Here is a 24,788-nt window from a genome sequence, read left to right as displayed (position 1 = left end):
AGGATAGCATCCCATTTCTCTTTTTGATTATGTGCTGTACTTGCATAACGCCTTGGAGTCATAGAGATCTCCAGCACACGAAAAGACCTCAGTCCATCTCATCTGTGAAGTTCAGAAACAACCAACTATTTAACTCCACTTTTTCCAAAGCTTGATCCATCGCCTTGTTTGCCTGGGCATCGCAAGTACACATCTAAATACTCTCAGTGATAATGGGAACTGCAGATGCTGGAGAATCCAAGATAACAAAGTGTGGAGCTGGATGAACACAGCAGGCCAAGCAGCACCTCCTGAGATGCTGCTTGGCCTGCTGTGTTCATCCAGCTTCACACTTCATTATCTTAAATACTCATATGTCCAGGCTTTCTGCCTCTGACACCTTTTACTGATAGTGAGTTTCAGGTTCCCACCACTTTTTTTGGTGAAAAAATATTTTCCTCACATCTCCACCAAACCTTTTGCCCCATAACTTGAAGCAATGCCTCCTTACCCCCCACCCCACCCCACCGCATCCCCGGTCATTCACCCCCTTCATTATGGGGAACAGTTTCTTCCTGTTGACCTCATCTATACCCCACATAATTTTATGCATCTCAGTCATGTCTGCTCAATCTCCTCTGCTTTGAGGAAAACAACCCTAGTCTGGTCAATCTGTCTCCATAACTGAACCTGCAGGAGCCTGATAAATACCCCCTGCACCCTCTCCAGTGCTATTACATCCCTTGTATAATGTGGATTCTAGAACTGTACACAGTACTCTAGCTGGGGCCTAATCAATGCTTTATATACTTGCGGCAAAATCTCCCTGCTCTTAAACTCCATGCCTCAACGAATAAATCAAGTGTCCCACATACCTTTTTAACCACTTCATCCTCCTGTCCTGATATCTTAAGGATCTGGTGTAGGTGCACACCAGGGTTCCTCTGATCTTCCCAAGGGCCCTACTATTCATCATGTATTCACTTGCTTTGTTTGCCCTGCCCAAGTGCACAACCTCATTTGTATCAGGATAGATTTCCATTTACCACTGATTATCTCATCTGACAAGCCCATCTATGTGCTCTTGTAATCTAAGGCACTCCTCACTATTTGCCACACCACCAATTTGTGTATCATCTGCAAACTTACTCATTTATCTTCATACATTCGAGTCTAAATCATTTATATTAATTGCAAATAGCAAGACCCCCAATACTGTTGGATCCCATGGGTTCTTTACTATCTTTACGATCAGTCTACTATGTGCGACCTTATCAAAAGCTTTGCTGAAGTCCAAGTATTGCATCAAAGTCTTTGCCGTCTTCTACACATCTGATCACCTCTTCAAAAAATTCAGTCGATTTGGTTAGACATGACCTCTCCCCAACAAAATTATTCTGGCTGCCCTTGATTAATCACTGCGTCTCCAAGTGCAGATTAATTGTCCCACAGAATTCCCTCCAATAGTTTCCCCATCACCAAAGTTAGACTGACTCGCTTGTAGTTTCTTGGTTTATCCCTTGCTCCCTTAGAACATAAAACTGTACAGCACAGAAATGGGTCCTTCGGACCAAGATGGCATGCTGAACATGACGCCAAGTTAAACTAATACCTCTGCTTGACTTGGTCTGTATCCTTCCAAATCTTGGATATCCATGTGCTAACCTAAAAGTCTTCTAAACACCCCAATCGTATCTGCCTCCATCACCCCTGGCAGTGCGTCCACTCACTCACTACCCTGTTTAAAAAAAAACTTACCCCTCATGTCTCCTTTGAGCTTCCCCTTCTCACCTTATATGCATGCCCCTCCCCAATTTTAGACATTGCAACTCTGGGAGAAAATGATTCTGATCGTCAATTCTACGTATGCGTTTCATATTTGGGTACAATATTGGCTGTCTCCCAGTCCTCCTAAAGCTCTTGTGTGGCTATGGAGGAATTGAACTGTTATGCAAGTGCCCCTGCTATTTCCTCCCTTACCCCTTCAACAACCTGTGATATATTTCATATAACCTTGGAGAATTAGAGTCATAGAGTCACACAGTATGGAAAAAGACGTTTCAATCCAACCAGCCCAGACCAACCATAATCCCAAACTAAACTAGTCCCACCTGCCTGCATTTGGCCTGTATCCTTCCAAACATTTCTTATTCATGTATTTATCCAAATGTCTTTTAAATGTTGTAACTATACCGACAACTGTGACTTCCTCTGGAGGTTTATTCCATGCATGAGCCATTCTGTGTTTTAAAAAAAAAGTTGTCCCTCATGTCTTTTTTTTAATCTTTCTTCTCTCACCTTAACAATATTGCTGTTAGTCTTGAAATTCCCCAACCCTAGGAAAAGACACCTGCCATTCACCTTATCTATACCCCTCGTGATTTTATAAATCTCTATATGGTCACCCCTCAACTTCCTATGCTCCAGGGAAAAAAGTTCCAGGCTATCCACCCTGCTCTTGTAATTCAAATCCTCTATTCCCAGCAACGTCCTGGCAAATCCCTTGTGAACCCTTTTCAGCTTTAATAATATCCTTCCTAGAACAGTACAGAAGTACTGTACTATAACAGTACTTCAGAAGATGCTTCACCAACGTCGTGCACCAACTTCAACATAACATCCCGACTCCTATACTTGAAGGTCTGAGCAATGAAGGCAATTATGCTAACCTCCTTCTTTACCATCCTATCTATATGTGACACAAGCGTCAAAGAATTATGTACCTGAACCCTGAGGTGTTTCTGTTTGACAACTCTACCCAAGGGCCTACTTTAATTGCACAAGTCTTACCCTTCTTGATTTACCAAAATGCAATACCTTGCATTTATCCAAATTAAACTCCATCTGCCACTTTTCAAGCCAATTGACCTAATTGTTCAAAGATCTCTCTGTAATCTTAGGCAACTGTTTTCACTGTCCACTATACCACTAATTTTGGTGTCATTCGTAAAGTTACTAATCAGGTCTTCTTTATTCTCATCTAAATCATTTATATAAATGACAAACAAAAGTGGATCCAGCATCAACCCCTGTTGAACACCGCTGGTCACAGGCCTCCAGTCCAAAAAGCAGTTCTTCTTCATCACTGATAATGGGAACTGCAGATGCTGGAGATTCCAAGATAATAAAATGTGAGGCTGGATGAACACAGCAGGCCAAGCAGCATCTCAGGAGCACAAAAGCTGACGTTTCGGGCCTAGACCCTTCATCAGAGAGGGGGATGGGGGGAGGGAACTGGAATAAATAGGGAGAGAGGGGGAGGCGGACCGAAGATGGAGAGTAAAGAAGATAGGTGGAGAAGGTGTGGGTGGGGAGGTAGGGAGGGGATAGGTCAGTCCAGGGAAGACGGACAGGTCAAGGAGGTGGGATGAGGTTAGTAGGTAGCTGCGGGTGCGGCTTGGGGTGGGAGGAAGGAATGGGTGAGAGGAAGAACCGGTTAGGGAGGCAGAGACAGGTTGGACTGGTTTTGGGATGCAGTGGGTGGGGGGGAAGAGCTAGGCTGGTTGTGTGGTGCAGTGGGGGGAGGGGATGAACTGGGCTGGTTTAGGGATGCAGTGGGGGAAGGGGAGATTTTGAAACTGGTGAAGTCCACATTGATACCATATGGCTGCAGGGTTCCCAGGCGGAATATGAGTTGCTGTTCCTGCAACCTTCGGGTGGCATCATTGTGGCAGTGCAGGAGGCCCATGATGGACATGTCATCAAGAGAATGGGAGGGGGAGTGGAAATGGTTTGTGACTGGGAGGTGCAGTTGTTTGTTGCGAACTGAGCGGAGGTGTTCTGCAAAGCGGTCCCCAAGCCTCCGCTTGGTTTCCCCAATGTAGAGAAAGCCGCACCGGGTACAGTGGATGCAGTATACCACATTGGCAGATGTGCAGGTGAACCTCTGCTTAATGTGGAATGTCATCTTGGGGCCTGGGATGGGGGTGAGGGAGGAGGTGTGGGGACAAGTGTAGCATTTCCTGCAGTTGCAGGGGAAGGTGCCGGGTGTGGTGGGGTTGGAGGGCAGTGTGGAGCGAACAAGGGAGTCACGGAGAGAGTGGTCTCTCCGGAAAGCAGACAGGGGTGGGGATGGAAAAATGTCTTGGGTGGTGGGGTCGGATTGTAAATGGCGGAAGTGTCGGAGGATAATGCGTTGTATCCGGAGGTTGGTAGGGTGGTGTGTGAGAACGAGGGGGATCCTCTTGGGGCGGTTGTGGCGGGGGCGGGGTGTGAGGGATGTGTCGCGGGAAATGCGGGAGACGCGGTCAAGGGCGTTCTCAATCACCGTGGGGGGGAAGTTGCGGTCCTTAAAGAACTTGGACATCTGGGATGTGCGGGAGTGGAATGTCTTATCGTGGGAGCAGATGCGGCGGAGGCGGAGGAATTGGGAATAGGGGATGGAATTTTTGCAGGAGGGTGGGTGGGAGGAGGTGTATTCTAGGTAGCTGTGGGAGTCGGTGGGCTTGAAATGGACATCAGTTACAAGCTGGTTGCCTGAGATGGAGACTGAGAGGTCCAGGAAGGTGAGGGATGTGCTGGAGATGGCCCAGGTGAACTGAAGGTTGGGGTGGAAGGTGTTGGTGAAGTGGATGAACTGTTCGAGCTCCTCTGGGGAGCAAGAGGCGGCGCCGATACAGTCATCAATGTACCGGAGGAAGAGGTGGGGTTTGGGGCCTGTGTAGGTGCGGAAGATGGACTGTTCCACGTAACCTACAAAGAGGCAGGCATAGCTGGGGCCCATGCGGGTGCCCATGGCCACCCCCTTAGTCTGTAGGAAGTGGGAGGAGTCAAAAGAGAAGTTGTTGAGTGTGAGGACGAGTTCCGCTAGGCGGATGAGAGTGTCGGTGGAGGGGGCCTGGTCGGGCCTGCGGGACAGGAAGAAGCGGAAGGCCTTGAGGCCATCTCCATGCGGAATGCAGGTGTACAGGGACTGGACGTCCATGGACGTCCAGCAACTCATATTCCGCCTGGGAACCCTGCAGCCATATGGTATCAATGTGGACTTCACCAGTTTCAAAATCTCCCCTTCCCCCACTGCATCCCTAAACCAGCCCAGTTCATCCCCTCCCCCCACTGCACCACACAACCAGCCCAGCTCTTCCCCCCCACCCACTGCATCCCAAAACCAGTCCAACCTGTCTCTGCCTCCCTAACCGGTTCTTCCTCTCACCCATCCCTTCCTCCCACCCCAAGCCGCACCCGCAGCTACCTACTAACCTCATCCCACCTCCTTGACCTGTCCGTCTTCCCTGGACTGACCTATCCCCTCCCTACCTCCCCACCCACACCTTCTCCACCTATCTTCTTTACTCTCCATCTTCGGTCCGCCTCCCCCTCTCTCCCTATTTATTCCAGTTCCCTCCCCCCATCCCCCTCTCTGATGAAGGGTCTAGGCCCGAAACGTCAGCTTTTGTGCTCCTGAGATGCTGCTTGGCCTGCTGTGTTCATCCAGCCTCACATTTTATTATCTTCTTCATCACTCTTGGTCTCCAGCCGTTAAGCCAATGTGCATGTCTCAATCTATATAAAAGTTAAAATCTAACTTTCTAGCCACTCTGCAGAGGTTAGAGAAGCCCATAGCTAAGGCAATCAAACAACCTACTATTCAACTGCTACTAAAGGGCCTTTATACACATCCTGCTGTGGTCTTAAATCTTTTCCTATTAATTTTGCTAATAATGTTTCTGTAACCTACTTAGCCCTTGTTACATCAATCCTGCTCACCTTTATAATATGGTTTGTTTAGCTTCCCAATCCTAAGTATCTTGGAACAATGTTTTATAAATGGCTACCATGTCATACTCTGCGTTGAATGGACTACAGAGGAAAGTTGAATTTCTTGTGCAGAGTATGAAGAATGATTATTTGAACCATGCATCCTATCCCATTCCCCTGCTCTGGTGTTTTTCTTTCATTTCTTGGTACTATCACCTGATTTAATTACTTTACATCCTTTTACCACTAGTACCCATTCCCTCTAGCAATGTGTTTTCTATAATCTGCATGAGATTTATGAAGGCTTTTGAACAGGTCAAGCGGTAGACTGATCAGAAAATTAAAAGCTCGTGGAGCCAATAGATAAAAGCTGCAAATGTTTGAACCAAAATTGACCCATCAGATTATGTGAGTAAGCTTGTTGGAAACCTACCAACTGATTGTAAAAGCTACAATAGGTATATGAAAAGATAAAGGTTTGTGAAGACAAATCTAGTTCCCTTGCAATCAGAAACAGGGTAAGTTATAATGGGGAACAAAGAGATAGCAAGTTAATTAAATACATTATTTTTGCCTTCCTTTGTGAAGGCAGATCTAATTTCTCAGAAATGTTTGGGAACACGTTGTCCAGTGAGAGGAAGAAACCGAAAGAAATCGGTATTAGTACAGAAATGGTGATGGGGGAAGAAAGCTATAAAACCTCAGGTTCAATAACATACATTCCAGAGTACTTAAAGAAGTGGCCCCAGAAGTAATGGATGCATTGGAGGTCAACTTTCAAGATTCTGTACTGGCCTGATATTGGAACTGGGGACAATGCTAGAATCAGTTATTAATAATGCAGCATTTGGAAAACCATGAATGGATCAGACAGAGTCGGCATGAATTTAGAAAAGGGAAATCATGCTTGACAAATGTGCTGGATTTTTTTTTGAGGATGTAACTACTAAAGTTGATAAGGGAAACCTGTACGTATAGTTTACTTGGACTTCCAGAAGGCTTTTGATAAGGTCCCACAAAGATTATAATGTAAAATTAAAGCTCTTGGGATTGTGGGCAGTGTACTGACATGGATTAAGAGCTGGTTGGCAAACATGAAACAAAGAATGGGATTGAATGGGTCTTTTTATGATTGACAGCCAGTAACATGTGAGGTACCACAGGGAGCAGTGCCTGGACCTCGTCTATTCACAATATAAATGATTTAGATATGGGAACGAAATGTAATCTTTCCAGATTTGCAGACAACACAAAGCCGGATAGAAGGGAGAGCTGTGAGGATGCAGAGATGCTTCAGTTTGATTTGAATGAGTTGAGTGTGTGGGAAAATGCATATGAGTAAATGTGAGATTATCCATTTTGGTAACAAAAACAGGAAGGCAAATTACCAACAAAAACCCAAATTGCTGGAATATCTCACCAGGTCTGGCACCATTTGTGGAGAGAAATCAAGTGACGGTTAGGGCTGAGTGACCCTTTCTCAGAACTGTTCATTCGACCTGAAATGTTAACTCTGATTTCTGTCTGTAGATGCTGTCAGACCCGCTGAACTTTTGCAGCAATTTAGGTTTTTGCCTGAGGCAAATTACTGTCTGAATGATGTTAAATTGGGAAAGTGGAATATGCAAGGAGGCCTGGTGTCCTTGTATACTAGTTTCTGAAAGTTAACATGTATGTGCAGCAAACAGTGAAGAAGGCAAATGGTATGTTAGCCTTCCAAAGCAAGAAGATTTGAGGGCAGAAGCAGGGATATCTTGCCCAATTGTAGAGGACCTTGGTGAGACCATGCCTGGAGTATTATGTGCTGCTGTTATCTGAAGAAGGATGTTCTGGCCATGGAAGAGGTCGTACAAAAGGTTACCAGATTGATTCCTGTGATGGTAGGACAGGCATGAAGAGAAAGACTGGCTTACTTGAGTTGAGAACAATACGGGGGATCTCATCAAAACCTGTAAAATTATAATAGGACTGATCAGGATAAACACAGGAAGGATGTTCCTGATGATCAGGGAATCGAGAACCCGGGATCACAGTTTAAGGATATGGGGTCAATATTTGAGACTGAGATGAAGAGAAATTATTTCACGCAGAGTGGTGAACCCCGTGGAACTGTCTGCCACAAAAAAGGGTTCAGAACAAAACATTGGATGTTTTCGAAGAGACAGTAAAGCAGGATTTATATTGAGATCATATTATTGTATTGCAGATGCTCAGCAGGGCATAGAACATAGAAAAGCATAGCACAGTACAGGCCCTTCGGCCCACAATGTTGTGCTGTGGAATAATCGTAATCCAAAAATAAAATTACCTAACCTACACGCCCCTCAATTCACTGCTGTCCATGTGCATGTCCAGCAGCCGCTTAAATGTCACTAATGACTCTGCTTCCACGACTTCCACTGGCAAAGTATCCCATGCGTTCACAACTCTCTGGGTGAAGAATCTCCCTCTGACGTTTCCTCTATACCTTCCTCCTAACTCATTAAAACTATGACCCTTTGTGGTAGTCAGTCCCGCCCTGGGGAAAAGTCTCTGGCTATCGACTCTATCCATGCCTCTCATTACCTTGTACATCTCGATCAGGTCACCTCTCTTCCTCCTTCTCTCCAGAGAGAAACGTCCGAGCTCAGTCAACCACTCCTCGTAAGACAAGCCCTCCAGTCCAGGCAGCATCCTGGTAAACCTCCTTTGCACCCTGTCCAAAGCCTCCACATCTTTTCTATAATAGGGCGACCAGAACTGGACACAATATTCCAAGTGTGGTCTCACCAGGGTTTTGTGGGGCTGCAGCGTAACCTCGCGGCTCTTAAACTCGATCCCCCTGTTAATGAAAGCCAAAACACCATATGCTTTCTTAACAACCTTATCCACTTGGGTGGGAACTTTGAGGGAGCTATGCACTTGAACACCAAGATCCCGCTGTTCTTCCACACTGCCGAGAATCCTGTCTTTAATTCGATATTCAGCATTTAAGTTTGACCTTCCAAAATGCATCACTTCGCATTTATTCAGGTTGAACTCCCATCTGCCATTTCTCAGCCCAGCTCTGCATTCTGTAAATGTCTCGCTGAAGCCTGCAATAGCCCTCGATACTATCAACGGCACCTCCAACCTTTGTGTCATCAACAAACATACTAACCCACCCCTCAACCTCCTCATCCAAGTCATTTATATAAACTGCAAAGAGCAGTGGCCCAAGAACAGAGCCCTGTGGGACACCACTCAGCACTGACCTCCAGGCAGAATACTTACCATCTACAACCACTCTCTGCCTCCTGTCAGCCAACCAATTCTGAATCCAGACAGCCAAATCACCCTGTATCCCATACCTCCTGACTTTATGAATGAGCCTGCTGAGGGGAACCTTATCAAATGCCTTGCTGAAGTCCATGTACACCACATCCACTGCTCGATCCTCATGTACACCACGTCCACTGCTCAACCCTCATGTACACCACATCCACTGCTCGACCCTCGAGCATGATAGCAGTAAACATACTTCTGGGACAAGATACCCAAATAATTGTTTCTGGAGCCTTCTATTGCTTTTGTAGATGCCAGTGTTGTAACAATACTGGAAGAGCTTGTTCAGGGGACCAGTAAGTTTTCGAGCACAAGCTTTTCAGTGCTATCACTGGAATGTTGAATTGGTTTGGGTTACATTTGCTGGAATTGAGAAGAATGGGTTGTGGAGGTGGTAACATAGGAACCTATTAAATTCTAATAGGATGCGACAGATTAGATGTAGGAAGGATGGTCATCTTGGCGGGTGAGTCCAGAACCAGGTGCCATAATCTGGGTTTATGGGGTAAACCATTTGGGACTGAGGTAAGGAGAAATGTCTTCATCCAGGCAGTTGTTAACCTGTGGAATTCACTGAAGTAGAAAGCAGCTTGAGGTGGGAGAAGGGGATAGGTGAGAGGAAGAACAGGTTAGGGAGGCAGGGATGAGCTGGGCTGGTTTTGGGATTCAGTGGGGGGGAGGAGAGATTTTGAAGCACTTCAAGCTGCACCTCCATTTCCTACCTACTAACCTCATCCCGCCCCCTTGACCTGTCCATCCTCCCCAGACTGACCTAACCCCTCCCTACCTCCCCACCTACACTCACCTCTACAGGCTCCCTTACCGCCCCTTTAACTTGTCTGTCTCCACCTATCTTCTCCTGTATCCATCTTTGATCCACCTCCCCCCGCTCCCTATTTATTTCAGAATCCTCTCCCCCTCCCCCTTTTCTGATGAAGGGTCTAGGCCTGAAACGTCAGCTTTTGTGCTCCTAAGATGCTGCTTGGCCTGCTGTGTTCATCCAGCTCCACATTTTGTTATCTGTGGAGGAACAGGGTATTGAATTGGATAATCAACCACTGTTGTAATGAATGTCACAGCAGGTTTGAAGGGCTGATGACTGAATGGCCTTTTCCAGCTCCTATTTTCTATGCTTCAGCATTAGAAGGAGAGAATAACTTGTAAGATTTCCTGTTAAAGGATGAGCAAGGGACTGCTGTAGTTAAAAAGTTTAGAAATTGGAGACGGTGGGATTGCAACTCAAAACATACCAAGATTGAACATGAATTTTTTTGATTTTTCTCTGCTGTTAAAGTATTGGATTTTAAAATCTGTGCTCAAAACTCTTCAAACGTAATTGTTTGATGAACATCAACAAAATGAGACATCATCTGACCAGACTCGCTTTGAATAATTTATATAATTTGAATACAATTCTGGAGATGCCAATATATGATCCGTCACTAGAGAAATTTTGTTAATATAGTGTGGGAAGTCTTTGCACATTTTAGATAGTCTTCTTTTTTGTTTCAAAGGTATCTTGTAAACCTGGGTTGTATTAAGCCATTGTGTGATCTACTGACTGTGATGGACTCAAAAATAGTTCAAGTTGCCCTAAATGGGCTGGAAAACATTTTAAGACTTGGCGAACAGGAGGCTAAACAGAATGGAACTGGAATTAATCCATATTGTAGTCTTATTGAAGAAGCTTATGGTAGGAGAAGTGATAAAATTTCTAATTTTTTTCATAAATTTTATTGATATTTATAAAAGGTCTTGAAGTAATTTATGCCATCTTTTAATCTCATCATCACAGGTCTCGATAAAATTGAATTTTTGCAGAGCCATGAGAATCAGGAAATCTACCAGAAGGCCTTTGATCTCATTGAGCATTACTTTGGGGTGGAGGAGGAGGACAGTAGTATTGCTCCACAAGTCGATGAAACTGCCCAGCAATTCCTCTTTCAGCAGCAGGAAGCCCCAATGGAGGGTTTCCAATTATAAAGTCTTCAAAGATTAACAAAAAACTACATGCCCAACTCCACTGCCCCTATCCCAAACACACCTCTAGTTGAAAAGAATGACAGGAAACTTTGTTTTCAAACATCATTTTCCCCAAAAAGGAAAAAAAATAATTTGGTACAAGAAGTTTTGCTGTCTATTTAATTTTGTGTGGTAGAGTTGTGGACTAACTGTTGCACTTTCCTTTTTTTTTGTTTGATACTGCATTGGAACTTAGTAGTTTTCAGTTTGTGAGCTGTGGTGCACTTGGGCAGTTCCCCCAGAAATAAAGCTAGAAGAAATTTCAGTATATATTAAATTTAATTCTGATAGATTGAAACACCCATGAAATGCTGGCAGTTTGATTTTTGGGAAGTTTGAGTTAGCAGTCAATTAATGCAACTAAAATCCATAAAATGATTGCTTGTTTAGATAATTTAGACAGCCCTCAGGGCATGTCGCCACTTATGACTGCTATTTTGTTCAGCCATTTTAACAATTAAATGGCCAAGAAACAGTTTTCTTTTGGATGGATTTGAATCTGGATTTGTTGAGTTTTGGGGTGGATGGAGTGAGAATGCTTAAAATATTTCAGTGATTATATAGAAAAATGTATCAGTTTTCAAAGATTTAGTCCTAGAAGCTCCAGCATGTCTTATAATGAGCAAGCTGAGACTTGTGCTAATTCTGAATTCAGTAAACTTGCAGCTTTGATTAGTTGCTTGGTTGCAATTAATGCTGGTCAAGGGTAGAGCCAATATTTTAATTAGGAATTTAAGAGTGTTGCATTTTGAAAGCAGGAAAGCATTCAGAATTGGCACAATCCTTATTTGAAGACCTTAAATGTATATTTGCTACTAGTAGAACTGTTAAATATTTAAAAAAAGTTGAGTTTGTTTGATTATGGTTTAATTTAAACATTCAGATTTGATTTCTATATTTTCCTCTAGAAAGAAAGGGGAGATTGTAATTTTGGTAATAGTTTGGGAAGTGTAGGAGGCAGCTTGATGCGAGCTGATGCGTTATTTGGGGAGAATTTATAAGCTATGTGCTTTGTTGATAGAAGTTAAAGTGTCTGGCCTTTCCAGGTGTTGCATCACAGCAGCTATTGATCATGTATTTATATAAAAAGAAACAGACTTAATCTGTCTACAAATTTGAGAATATTTAATCTGTAAACTGGAAGCTGTACAATGCAAATCTGTAAATGTCAGTCATTACTTATTTCAAATGTTACTTCGAAATAAAAAAATGTATTTGTCCCTTGCCAAGCAGCTGGAGTAAAACCATTGCGACTATCATTGCTGACCTGCCATGTTTTATAGCGTAATTGGATAGTGATTCTCTATCGTAAACTTGCTCACGTTTCCTCAGTAGCTGCCTCTTGTACATCCAAACTGCATGTTTGTTTCCAGAAAATCTGCTACTGAAACTAATTCAATCAGCTGTAATTGCTCCCAACTTGTATATAGTTTGACTGCAAAATCAAATTTGATTCAGAAATTCTCTAATGTTTACATTTACCGCCTTTCTGAAACAACAGGAAATTATCTCTACACAGTGTTTGGTAAGACAGTTAGGTGACAATGGAAACCAAACTGTTCTACCAGTTTGATTTAGTTTCCATTTGTTTTTTAGTCAGTTTTTAATTGGTAATAAAATAAAAGCACTAACTCTAAAATGAGAATTAAGGCATTTATTGAAACTGCATTTAGCTGCAAAATGACTTGTAGAAAAGAATCAAATTACATTGTCACTAAAGATGTATGGCATCTTACTTTACTGTTGCTTCACCTCTTAGGATGTAAAATGCACTGAGGATAAAGGAAACAAGCTTGCTATAGAGAAATAGTAAAGAAAACTAAACAAACTCAAAGCAAGTTTGCAGATCCAAGCCAACTTTATTAAGAAAAAGGAAACAAATTCCATTATGAGCAGTTCTAAAATATTATTGATGACCTCATAATTTGGCAAGGGATCAGTTTGTATACATTCTAACATTACTTGCACATATTATCACATACATACCAGCACACTGTTCTACATTGTTTTACATTTACAATTTTCAAGGAAATGGCTTCAATAGTGAATTCTGGTATACTGAACTTTATAAAAGGTTGGATTATATTCTATGAGCAAAGAGACTGCATTAATTAGACAAACTGTGAACATGAATTATTGAATCCTATTAAATATTGAAAAAGAAGCCATTTTTCACTACTTCTGCCACTGCAATTAGCTTTGATTCAGGTTGTTAGAAAGATCATAGGACAGACATTTGAGATCTATGAAGTAGAACCACTGTGAACTAAGCAAGATTATTCTCAGTGATGTTTATCCTCCTCACTCTGAACTTCGGATCTTTGTAGCCTAACTTTGCTATTAGTTTTGTTGCAACTGGAATCTGTGTTATAAAAGTGAATGCACTGAATTATACTTGCCGATTCATTGAAATGAAATCAGCTGATAATTTACAATAATTTAATGTACAGGGATTAGCTAGAGTAAGGACCTCCTTGTTTCAAACACAAATGAAATCTTGAGTGTGGTTGGGCACTGATATTTGGGTTGGGTTATGGAATTTATAAAATGAACTGCAAATAGTAATGGTTTTATTTGGGGGAAATGGTGGAGAGTTAAGTAACTCAAAAGAGCAATGGATATTTTAGCGAAAAAGAATGTGCAATATTCACTTAACCTCCCAAAAGAATCTTATCGAGATAAGTTACGACCTAGCCAGCTTCGCTTCAGCTTGGTTTTACTTTTGTGTGTCTCTAACAGACCAGTGTGACGCTGACTGACTGAAGATGTGTGATGTGTTGGAGAGTTTGAATTGTACACTTGCCATTGCTTGAAAGAAGACTAATATCTGTCTTTCTTTTGTGTACGTATTCCAAAAGTAGGAATGACCTCCAAACCAGCCGTTCGAAAGCTATATTCTCTCACACTAAAACTTTTGTAATACAATTAAAAAGAGCATTTTTTTTGTTTCCAGTATCACATATAATTTTTGCGTATTTTTCTAACAGTATTTTTGCAATAATCTCATTGTGCATCACAAAACAGATTTGTTAAATTGGTATATGTTGTTTGCTTAGTTATCAGGTTCCTGCATGCTTTGCAATATTTCTTCAAATTGGAGTTCATTTTGCATCTAGGCATGATTAAAATTTTGTGTTTTGCTCTCCTGCTGGCTAGAATTATAAAACCTGCATTTTGGATCTTCAACTAAAATGAAACATTATAATGATTTTACTCCCTGGTTCTTGCTGACAGAGGTTGTAGTGGAGCAATGAATGTTTGGGAAAGGGAAAGAAAGTCATGGTTGATATGAATACTTAACTTTTTTAATTCCACAAAACCTAAATTAACAAACCTTTCCTAGTCTGTTGCATCCCTGGAATTCTGAGGTTTTGTGAAGTGATGTGCTATGGTCTTAGCAGCAGAAATATCTTTCACTGCCGTTAAATTTTAAAAGATCGTGGTTCTCATTAGATGAAAACAGTTGCATAACATTTTTCTCAAAAAAAGCACCTCCTCTGAAGTAGGACATTGTGCTGGAAACAAGACTGAATTTTTCAGAAGTTAATGGAGTGTTTTTTAAGCAGCTGGATCATTGTGGAGGCTATAATGAGAGAGTTTTTTTTCAAAATCTTGAAAGCCTTTTTTTAAGAATAGCTAGGCCAGTAGTTTATACTTCTAATCCTTTAACCAACATAAACTAAAATACAAGTTCAAGCAGACTGGCTTCTTGATGATTTGGTATTAAATTCTCTTCCCAGAATGTTATTGGTAGCTGCTTAAAATTTTTATTTAGGAAGAGAGAATCTAACTGACAGTGAGGATTTGCCTGAACAGTTTCTCTCATGGTTCATTATAGTAGATGAAGCTGTTCCAACTAGTAAAACATTGAGCTATATTTTGAGCTTTAATAAAATCTATTGAATGGAATAAATGGCTTTTAACTATGCAATGCACTTTAGTCTTCAATTTCAACAGTAAGCAATTTCACCAGAACTGGGAGAGAATTCACTTTGTAATGCTGAACATACCTTTGCTGGCAAACTATTTACTGATGTATCTGGTATCTTGAATATATTTGAACTAGTGAAATCGAAGAAGGCCTGGAGAATATTTCATTTGCATTTTGAAATATCCTACAGTTTTATTTTTGCTTCTAACAAGCAGGGTGAAGAGAAAATATTGGAGGAAGATTGCTTCTGTGCTCTTGACTTAACTATAAGTTTGTGGCAGCTGTAAATCCTTTGATAGTTTAGATTTTCCTATAATCCTTAGATATCAAATAATTTAACTAAAGGACATGGTAAATAAATTCCACACAAACCAATAAATTGGTCCTAATGTAATTTTGTGCTATTGCTGTCAAAATGTACAGCATTTCTATTTGCCAACTATGCAAATCTTTTTGCTGGAGGACTTCTCAACAAGGTTCCCCCATCTTTGAATATTTCTAAATGTCTGTAAAGCATCTTTTTGTCTAGGAAATTTTTCAACAGTTTTCTACTGATATTTAATGTCAAATACTGAAAAGATGTGTGATTTGGCTGGGAAGAGTGTTTTGAATTTGTATTAATTGGCGCTGTTAATTTAAAATATTATTACTGGAAATTGCTGGGAATAACACTGCTGTAGGCCAAGAGTATGCCAGTAATGGTAAACTTTAAAGCAAAATGTAATAAAGCTGCTGCACCTAATGAGATGCTGACATTTTTAAACTTGTAACTTTGACATTTGTTTTACAGAAGTGTTTTGCTTCCTTTACTCCACTTGTAGCCTTTTCAAAGTTTCAACAGCAGACTTTCTATGGAACAAGAAAGTAAAATTGCAATGCACTCCTGTCTTTATTCACATAAGTGCCAGCCTGACCATGAGTCTGTGAAGATTTGTGTTAATCTTACCGGTCTTTAATAGTTTTATTTCACTTGAATATGCACATTTTTTTGGTCGGTTTGTGCAAACATGCTGCTCTGTTCTTCATTCTTATCTGCCACAATTGCATTATTTAAGTCGTGTTAACAGTGGCAATAATTAGTATTACATGCACTAATCCATTAAAAAAAAAGTGGGGGAAACGGGGATCAGAATTGGGATAATAATTGACCACTAACTTGAAAATCCAACAATGGATGCCCTTGGCCCCAGTTTTTCATTTGTTATTTTACAAACAAATGTAGGAGGATTAACATTTCACAAGATTTTTTTTGAACTTATAGCTAAAAACAATTAGGTAACCAAAAATGCATTCTATTTATTTTCGTATGTGATATGTTATATGATAGATTTTTTTACTTGTTCTACAATTTTTGCAAATTTAATTGTCCCAATTGTTGTTCCTTAATATAATACATAAATTATTTATTTTCCCTTTTAATTTTGGGAGGGTATGTTACTGAGGTAGTTGACTTGCTGACCAAGCTGGCTTGTTTTCATTCAGATGTTTCGTCACCATGCTATGTAATGTAATCAGTGAGGCCTCGCGTGGTGACGAAACAGCAGAATGAAAACAAGCCAGCTTGGCGAACAAGTCAACAGCCTCAACCACAACCCAAGCTGTAAATCCTTGTTGAAACCTTTAACGGGTATGTTACTACCCAAAATTGTTTATGACAACTAACCAAGTTGACAAATAACTGATGAATGTGTGAAATGACGAAAACAGACCGTGCAAACAGAACAAGACACACAAAACTAACAAGAGCAATTACAAATTCTGTTTCTTTGTTTAAACATTGTAAATGTACAAGTATGAAATAAATTCTGTTGCAAATCTGCATTTTGTCTGTTATTTACTGATGTTAATATTAAATTTTACTCAAGTTTTTTTTCTGAAAAAGCCCATTGAACCTTCTTTGGACTGCCTCCACTGACAGTATACCTTGCCTTAGATAAGGACCTCAAAACTGTGCTTCGACTATGATCTGACTAGTGCCTTGTGTACTCAGCAAAACCTTACTATTTTTATACTCCATTCCCTATGAAATAAAGTCCAACATTACCTTTGCCTTCCATGTTACCTACTGAACTTGGATGTTAGCTTTTTGTGATTCATAGAGAGGGCTTCAAAAGATTTCTGTTTTGTAGCTTTCTGCAGGTATTCAGTTTAAATAATATTCTGCTCCTGTGTTCTTCCTGCCAAAGTCATTAGATATTCCCTGTTATGACCACTTGCTTGTCCATATTCCACGTAGACTTTGTGTCATCCTTACCATTTACCTTCTTACCTATTTTTGTCATCCACAAACCTGGCTATAGAACATACACTTGCCCCATCTAAGTCATTAATAATTAGGGGCCCAGCACTGATCTGTGTGGTATACCACTAGTTGTAGGTGCCATCCTGAAAATGTCCCCTTATCCAACTGACTGTCTTCTGTCATTTAGCCAATCCTCTGTCCGTGCTAATATACTGCCACCTACACCAGGCTTTTAATGTGTGATATTTTATCAAATGCTTTCTGAAAATCCAAATATATTCCATTCAATGCTTTCCCTTTAGTCTGCCTGCAACCCCCAATTAATTATAGTAAATTTTTGAGGCATGATTTACACTTAATGAAGCTATGCTGACTCTATTTGATCATGTATTTCTAAATGCTCTGCTGTACGTCTTTTGTAATCTAATATTTTCCTAATAACACATTAAACTAACTGGCTTATAATTATTTTTTGTCTCTGGAAAGTGTGTGAAAAGGTGTTTCATTGGCATTTTCCAATCCTCCAGGACTTTTCCAGAATCTACAGACATCTGAAAGATTACTGTCAGTGCCTATCCTATCTCTGTAGCTACGTTTTAAGTATCATAGAGTCAGTTATTCATACAGCACAAAATAGGCCCTTTGGCCCATCAAGTATGCAGCAACAAAACTACGGAAGTCCTACTTTGCAGCATTTGGTCCATTGACCTGTAATGACATTTCAAGTGCTCATTCAATTACTTCTTAAAATGTTGAGGTTTGCAGCCTCTCTCTCTATCTTCCAGGATATCACTGTCTCCATCTCTGGCATCCACCTGGAAACCGATATCCATTTTAAATCTACTGATTCCCACAACTACCAAGAATACTTCTCCTCTCACCCACCTTCCTGTAAAAAAGGCCATCGCCTATTCCCAATTCCTTCGCCTCCAACGCATCCCCCCTCTCCCCATCCCAAACCCTAAGAAGACCTTCCACATCAAACAGATGTTAACCTGCACATCTGCTAATGTGATATACTGTATCCGCTGTTCCCGTTGTGGCCTCTACATGGGGGAAACCAAGTGGAAACTTGGGGACAGCTTTGCGGAACACCTACGCTCAGTTCGCAACAAACAACTACACCTCCAAATCGCGAACGATTTCAACTCCCCCCCCCCCCCCCCCCCCCCCACCCAACTCCTCGGATGACATTGTCCATCCTGGGCCTCCTGCATTGCCACAGTGATGCCACCCAAAAGATGCAGGAACAGCACCTCATATTTTGCTTGGGGAACCCTGCAGGCAAAGGGTATCAATATGGACTTCACAAGCTTCAAAATCTCCCCTCCCCGACTGCATCCAGAACCAACCCAGCTAGTCCCTGCGTCCCTAACTATTCCACTCACCTCAAGCCCCATCCCCATCTCCTACCCACTAACCTCATCCACTTCGTTGACCTGTCTGTCTCCACTCACGCTATCTTCTCCTTTATCCATATTCTATCCTCCTCCCCCTCTCCCTGTTTATTTCAGACTCCCCCATTTCTGAAGAAGGGTCTCAACCCAAAACGTCAGCTTTCCTTCTCCTTGGCTTGCTGTGTTCATCTAGTTTCACACTGCGTTATCTCAGATTCACCAGCATCGGCAGTTCCTAGTATCTCTAGCGAAAAGTATAGTTTTGCATGCTAACTAGACAAAACATACCTTTTATAAGTACATCAGTTAATAGATCAGGATGTGGAACATACTATTCCAGCTACAGAGAAATATGATCTCTAATATGTGAGAAGTCCAATCATAAGTCTGATATCAATGGGGAAGAAACTGTGTATCATCATGTATCACATTATCATGTGCTGAAAATTTTGTCAAACATTAAGATTGACAAGTCGCCAGGCCCGGACCAGATTTGTCCTCGGCTGCTTTGGGAAGCGAGAAATGCAATTGCTTCGCCACTTGCGATCTTTGCATCCTCGCTCTCCACTGGAGTCGTACCTGAGGACTGGAGAGAGGCAAATGTAATTCCTCTCTTCAAGAAAGGAAATAGGGAAATCCCCGGCAATTATAGACCAGTAAGTCTCACGTCTGTCGTCTGCAAGGTGTTAGAAAGGATTCTGAGGGATAAGATTTACGACCATCTGGAAGAGCATGGCTTGATCAAATACAGTCAACACGGCTTTGTGAGGGGTAGGTCATGCCTTACAAACCTTATCGAGTTTTTTGAGGATGTGACTAGAAAAGTTGATGAGGGTCGAGCTGTGGATGTGGTGTATATGGACTTCAGTAAGGCATTTGATAAGGTTCCCCATGGTAGGCTCATTCAGAAGGTCAGGAGGAATGGGATACGGGGGAACTTAGCTGCTTGGATACAGAATTGGCTGGCCAACAGAAGACAGCGAGTGGTAGTAGAAGAAAAATATTCTGCCTGGAAGTCAGTGGTGAGTGGAGTTCCACAGGGCTCTGTCCTTGGGCCTCTACTGTTTGTAATTTTTATTAATGACTTGGATGAGGGGATTGAAGGATGGGTCAGCAAGTTTGCAGACGACACAAAGGTCGGAGGTGTCGTTGACAGTGTAGAGGGCTGTTGTAGGCTGCAGCGGGACATTGACAGGATGCAGAGATGGGCTGAGAGGTGGCAGATGGAGTTCAACCTGGATAAATGCGAGGTGATGCATTTTGGAAGGTCGAATTTGAAAGCTGAGTACAGGATTAAGGATAGGATTCTTGGTAGCGTGGAGGAACAGAGGAATCTTGGTGTGCAGATACATAGATCCCTTAAAATGGCCACCCAAGTGGACAGGGTTGTTAAGAAAGCATATGGTGTTTTGGCTTTCATTAACAGGGGGATTGAGTTTAAGAGTCGTGAGATCTTGTTGCAGCTCTATAAAACTTTGGTTAGACCGCACTTGGAATACTGCGTCCAGTTCTGGGCGCCCTATTATAGGAAAGATGTGGATGCTTTGGAGAGGGTTCAGAGGAGGTTTACCAGGATGCTGCCTGGACTGGAGGGCTTATCTTATGAAGAGAGGTTGACTGAGCTCGGTCCCTTTTCATTAGAGAAAAGGAGGAGGAGAGGGGACCTAATTGAGGTATACAAGATAATGAGAGGCATAGATAGAGTTGATAGCCAGAGACTATTTCCCAGGGCAGAAATGGCTAGCACGAGGGGTCATAGTTTTAAGCTGGTTGGTGGAAAGTATAGAGGGGATGTCAGAGGCAGGTTCTTTACGCAGAGAGTTGTGAGAGCATGGAATGCGTTGCCAGCAGCAGTTGTGGAAGCAAGGTCATTGGGGTCATTTAAGAGACTGCTGGACATGTATATGGTCACAGAAATTTGAGGGTGCATACATGAGGATCAATGGTCGGCACAACATTGTGGGCTGAAAGGCCTGTTCTGTGCTGTACTGTTCTATGTTCTATGTTCTATTATCATGTAATGAATGAGAACATTCTAGTCTGTGCACCCATGCAACAGCAGTGGCTAAGCTCTTAGCAGCTAGGCCCAACAAAGCTAAGATTTTCATGGTGTTATACCTCTCTGAAAGCGTTTGCTTCTTACTGATGAGAACTCCTGATTCATGCTGATGAAAAAAGAGATCCAGTGCAACATTGAGTTTGGAAAGGATCAACTGTTAAGTGGACCTGTTTGCCTTAAGGATTCCACAATCGTCTATCTGCTCCACCAATGCATGGCACAGGGACCAGAGCAGTTTAGGTCACTTAGCAGTTAGTACAAAACATGAATGATTTTGTTTTTTTTTGTTCTCAATGATTGCAGAACAACTCCTAAATCTCCTGAGTGAGTATCTATAATTGTTGTGGAATATGAAATTGAAGATAAACCACCTTTGCACCATCTCCAAAGCCGCCACATCTTTCCTATAATAGGGCGACCAGAACTGGACACAATATTCCAAGTGTGGCCTCACCAGGGTTTTGTAGAGCTGCAGCATAACCTCACGGCTCTTAAACCCGATCCCCCTGTTAATGAAAGCCAAAACACCATATGCATTCTTAACAACCTTATCCACTTGGGTGGAATCTTTGAAGGAGCTATGCACTTGGACACCAAGATCCCGCTGTTCCTCCACACTGCCGAGAATGCTGTCTTTAATCCGATATTCAGCATTTAAGTTTGACCTTCCAAAATGCATCACCTCGCATTTACCCAGGTTGAACTCCCATCTGCCATTTCTCAGCCCAGCTCTGCATACTGTCAATGTCCCGCTGAAGCCTGCAATAGCCCTCGATATTATCAACGGCACCTCCAACCTTTGTGTCATCAGCAAACATACTAACCCACCCCTCAACCTCCTCATCCAAATCATTTATAACAACTACAAAGAGCAGAGGCCCAAGAACAGAGCCCTGTGGGTCAGCACTGACCTCCAGGCAGAATACTTACCATCTACAACCACTCTCTGCCTCCTGTCAGCCAACCAATTCTGAATCCAGACAGCCAAATCACCCTGTATCCCATACCTCCTGACTTTATGAATGAGCCTGCTGAGGGGAACCTTATCAAATGCCTTGCTGAAGTCCATGTACACCACATCCACTGCTCGACCCTTGTCAACCTGTCTCATGACCTCCTCAAAGAACTCAATAAGATTTTTAAGGCATGACCTGCCCCTCACAAAGCCATGCTGACTCCTTTTAATCACGCTATGCTTTTCCAAATAGTCATAAATCCTATCTCTCAGAATTCTTTCCAAAACCTTGCTGACCACAGACGTAAGACTGATTGGTCTGTAATTTCCAGGGATTTCCCTATTTCCTTTCTTGAAAAGAGGAACAACATTTGCCTCCCTCCAATCTTCCGGTACGACTCCCGTGGAGAGTGAGGAAGCAAAGATCTTCGCCAGCGGCTTAGCAACCTCCTTTCTCGCTTCCCAGAGCAACCTAGGATAAATCTGGTCTGGCCCTGGGGACTTATCAATCTTAATGTTTGCCAAAATTTCCAGCACATCAACTTCCTCAATCTCGATCTGTTCAAGCCTCTTTTCCTGCTCCTCAAAGTTCTCATTCACAACAAGGTCCCTTTCCTTAGTGAAAACCAAAGCAAAAAACTCATTTAGGGCTTCCCCTATCTGCTCAGACTCCACGCACAAGTTCCCTATGCTATCCCTGATCATTCTCTTATTCCTCACGTATGAGTAAAATGCCTTTGGGTTCTCCCTAATCCTTCCTGAAACTTCTGTTAGATACTCTACACTGGAGGTGGTGGTCTTTGACTGTCTTAGGGCAGTTTGAAACAGAGGGTACATGATAGAACATAGAACATAGAACATAGAACAGTACAGCACAGAACAGGCCCTTCAGCCCACAATGTTGTGCCGACCATTGATCCTCATGTATGCACCCTCAAATTTCTGTGACCATATACATGTCCAGCAGTCTCTTAAATGACCCCAATGACCTTGCTTCCACAACTCTCTGCGTAAAGAACCTGCCTCTGACATCCCCTCTATACTTTCCACCAACCAGCTTAAAACTATGACCCCTCGTGCTAGCCATTTCTGCCCTGGGAAATAGTCTCTGGCTATCAACTCTATCTATGCCTCTCATTATCTTGTATACCTCAATTAGGTCCCCTCTCCTCCTCCTTTCCTCCAATGAAAAGAGACCGAGCTCAGTCAACCTCTCTTCATAAGATAAGCCCTCCAGTCCAGGCAGCATCCTGGTAAACCTCCTCTGAACCCTCTCCAAAGCATCCACATCTTTCCTATAATAGGGCGCCCAGAACTGGACGCAGTATTCCAAGTGCGGTCTAACCAAAGTTTTATAGAGCTGCAACAAGATCTCACGACTCTTAAACTCAATCGCCCTGTTAATGAAAGCCAAAACACCATATGCTTTCTTAACAACCCTGTCCACTTGGGTGGCCATTTTAAGGGATCTATGTATCTGCACACCAAGATCCCTCTGTTCCTCCACACTGCCAAGAATCCTATCCTTAATCCTGTACTCAGCTTTCAAATTCGACCTTCCAAAATGCATCACCTCGCATTTATCCAGGTTGAACTCCATCTGCCACCTCTCAGCCCATCTCTGCATCCTGTCAATGTCCCGCTGCAGCCTACAACAGCCCTCTACACTGTCAACGACACCTCCGACCTTTGTGTCGTCTGCAAACTTGCTGACCCATCCTTCAATTCCCTCGTCCAAGTCATTAATAAAAATTACAAACAGTAGAGGCCCAAGGACAGAGCCCTGTGGAACTCCACTCACCACTGACTTCCAGGCAGAATATTTTCCTTCTACTACCACTCGCTGTCTTCTGTTGGCCAGCCAATTCTGTATCCAAGCAGCTAAGTTCCCCTGTATCCCATTCCTCCTGACCTTCTGAATGAGCCTACCATGGGGAACCTTATCAAATGCCTTACTGAAGTTCATATACACCACATCCACAGCTCGACCCTCATCAACTTTTCTAGTCACATCCTCAAAAAACTCGATAAGGTTTGTAAGGCATGACCTACCCCTCACAAAGCCGTGTTGACTGTATTTGATCAAGCCATGCTCTTCCAGATGGTCATAAATCTTATCCCTCAGAATCCTTTCTAACACCTTGCAGACGACAGACGTGAGACTTACCGGTCTATAATTGCCGGGGATTTCCCTATTTCCTTTCTTGAAGAGAGGAATTACATTTGCCTCTCTCCAGTCCTCAGGTACGACTCCAGTGGAGAGCGAGGATGCAAAGATCTTCGCAAGTGGCGAAGCAATTGCATTTCTCGCTTCCCAAAGCAGCCGAGGACAAATATGGTCCGGGCCTGGCGACTTGTCAATCTTAATGTTTGACAAAATTTTCAGCACATCGGCTTCGTCTATCTCTATCCATTCCAGCATGCACACCTGCTCTTCAAAGGTTTCATTCACTACAAAGTTGGTTTCTTTCGTAAAGACAGAAGCAAAAAACTCATTTAGGGCTTCCCCTACCTCCTCAGGCTCCACACACAAGTTCCCTATGCTATCCCTGATCGGCCCCACTCTTTCTTTGACCATTCTCTTATTCCTCACGTAAGTGTAAAATGCCTTTGTGTTTTCCCGGATTCCTTCTGCCAAGCCTTTCTCGTGCCCCCTCCTGGCTCTCCTCAGACCATTTTTGAGCTCCTTCCTTGCCTGCATGTAATCCTCTCTAGCTGAACTTGACCCTAGCTTCCTCCACCTTATGTAAGCTACCTTCTTCCTTTTCACTAGAAGCTCCACCGCTCTCGTCATCCAAGGTTCTTTAATCTTACCCCTTCTTGCCTGTCTCAGAGGGACATATTTACTCATCACTCCCAACAACTGTTCCTTAAACCGTCTCCACGTGTCTATAGTTCCCTTACCATGGAACAACTGCTCCCAGTCCATGCTTCCTAACTCATGTCTAATCACATCATAGTTTCCTCTTCCCCAATTAAATATCCTCCCGTTTTGCCTAATCCTCTCCTTCTCCATAGCTATGTAGAATGTGAGGCAGTTATGGTCACTATCACCAAATCAGGCTCAGATAATCACCTATGCCTTGTGTACTGTCCGATGTGGAAAAAGCATGTTCTGCCTGTGAGCCACACCTCTTGCCATCTTTTTGGCTTTAAAATACTTTGCAATATATAAGGGCACACATGTTGCAATGTAGACCATA

The 24,788-nt window shown here is 42.5% G+C and overlaps 1 protein-coding gene across 1 annotated transcript in view; it reads left to right on the top strand.

Moving 5' to 3' along the window:
* The window catches only part of LOC125464944 (importin subunit alpha-7), a 122,401-nt gene extending 105,683 nt beyond the window's left edge, over positions 1-16,718 (top strand). Inside the window, exons 13-14 of the mRNA XM_059654427.1 lie at positions 10,494-10,672; positions 10,775-16,718. Of these exons, the coding sequence (XP_059510410.1) occupies positions 10,494-10,672; positions 10,775-10,962 (367 nt within the window). The 3' untranslated portion in view covers positions 10,963-16,718. The remainder of the gene's footprint in view (positions 1-10,493; positions 10,673-10,774) is intronic.
* Positions 16,719-24,788: the final 8,070 nt, after the last annotated feature.

This window comes from Stegostoma tigrinum, chromosome 24, assembly GCF_030684315.1.
Source record: "Stegostoma tigrinum isolate sSteTig4 chromosome 24, sSteTig4.hap1, whole genome shotgun sequence".
Classification (NCBI taxonomy): domain Eukaryota; kingdom Metazoa; phylum Chordata; class Chondrichthyes; order Orectolobiformes; family Stegostomatidae; genus Stegostoma; species Stegostoma tigrinum.
This window is presented reverse-complemented; position numbering and strand designations above follow the sequence as displayed.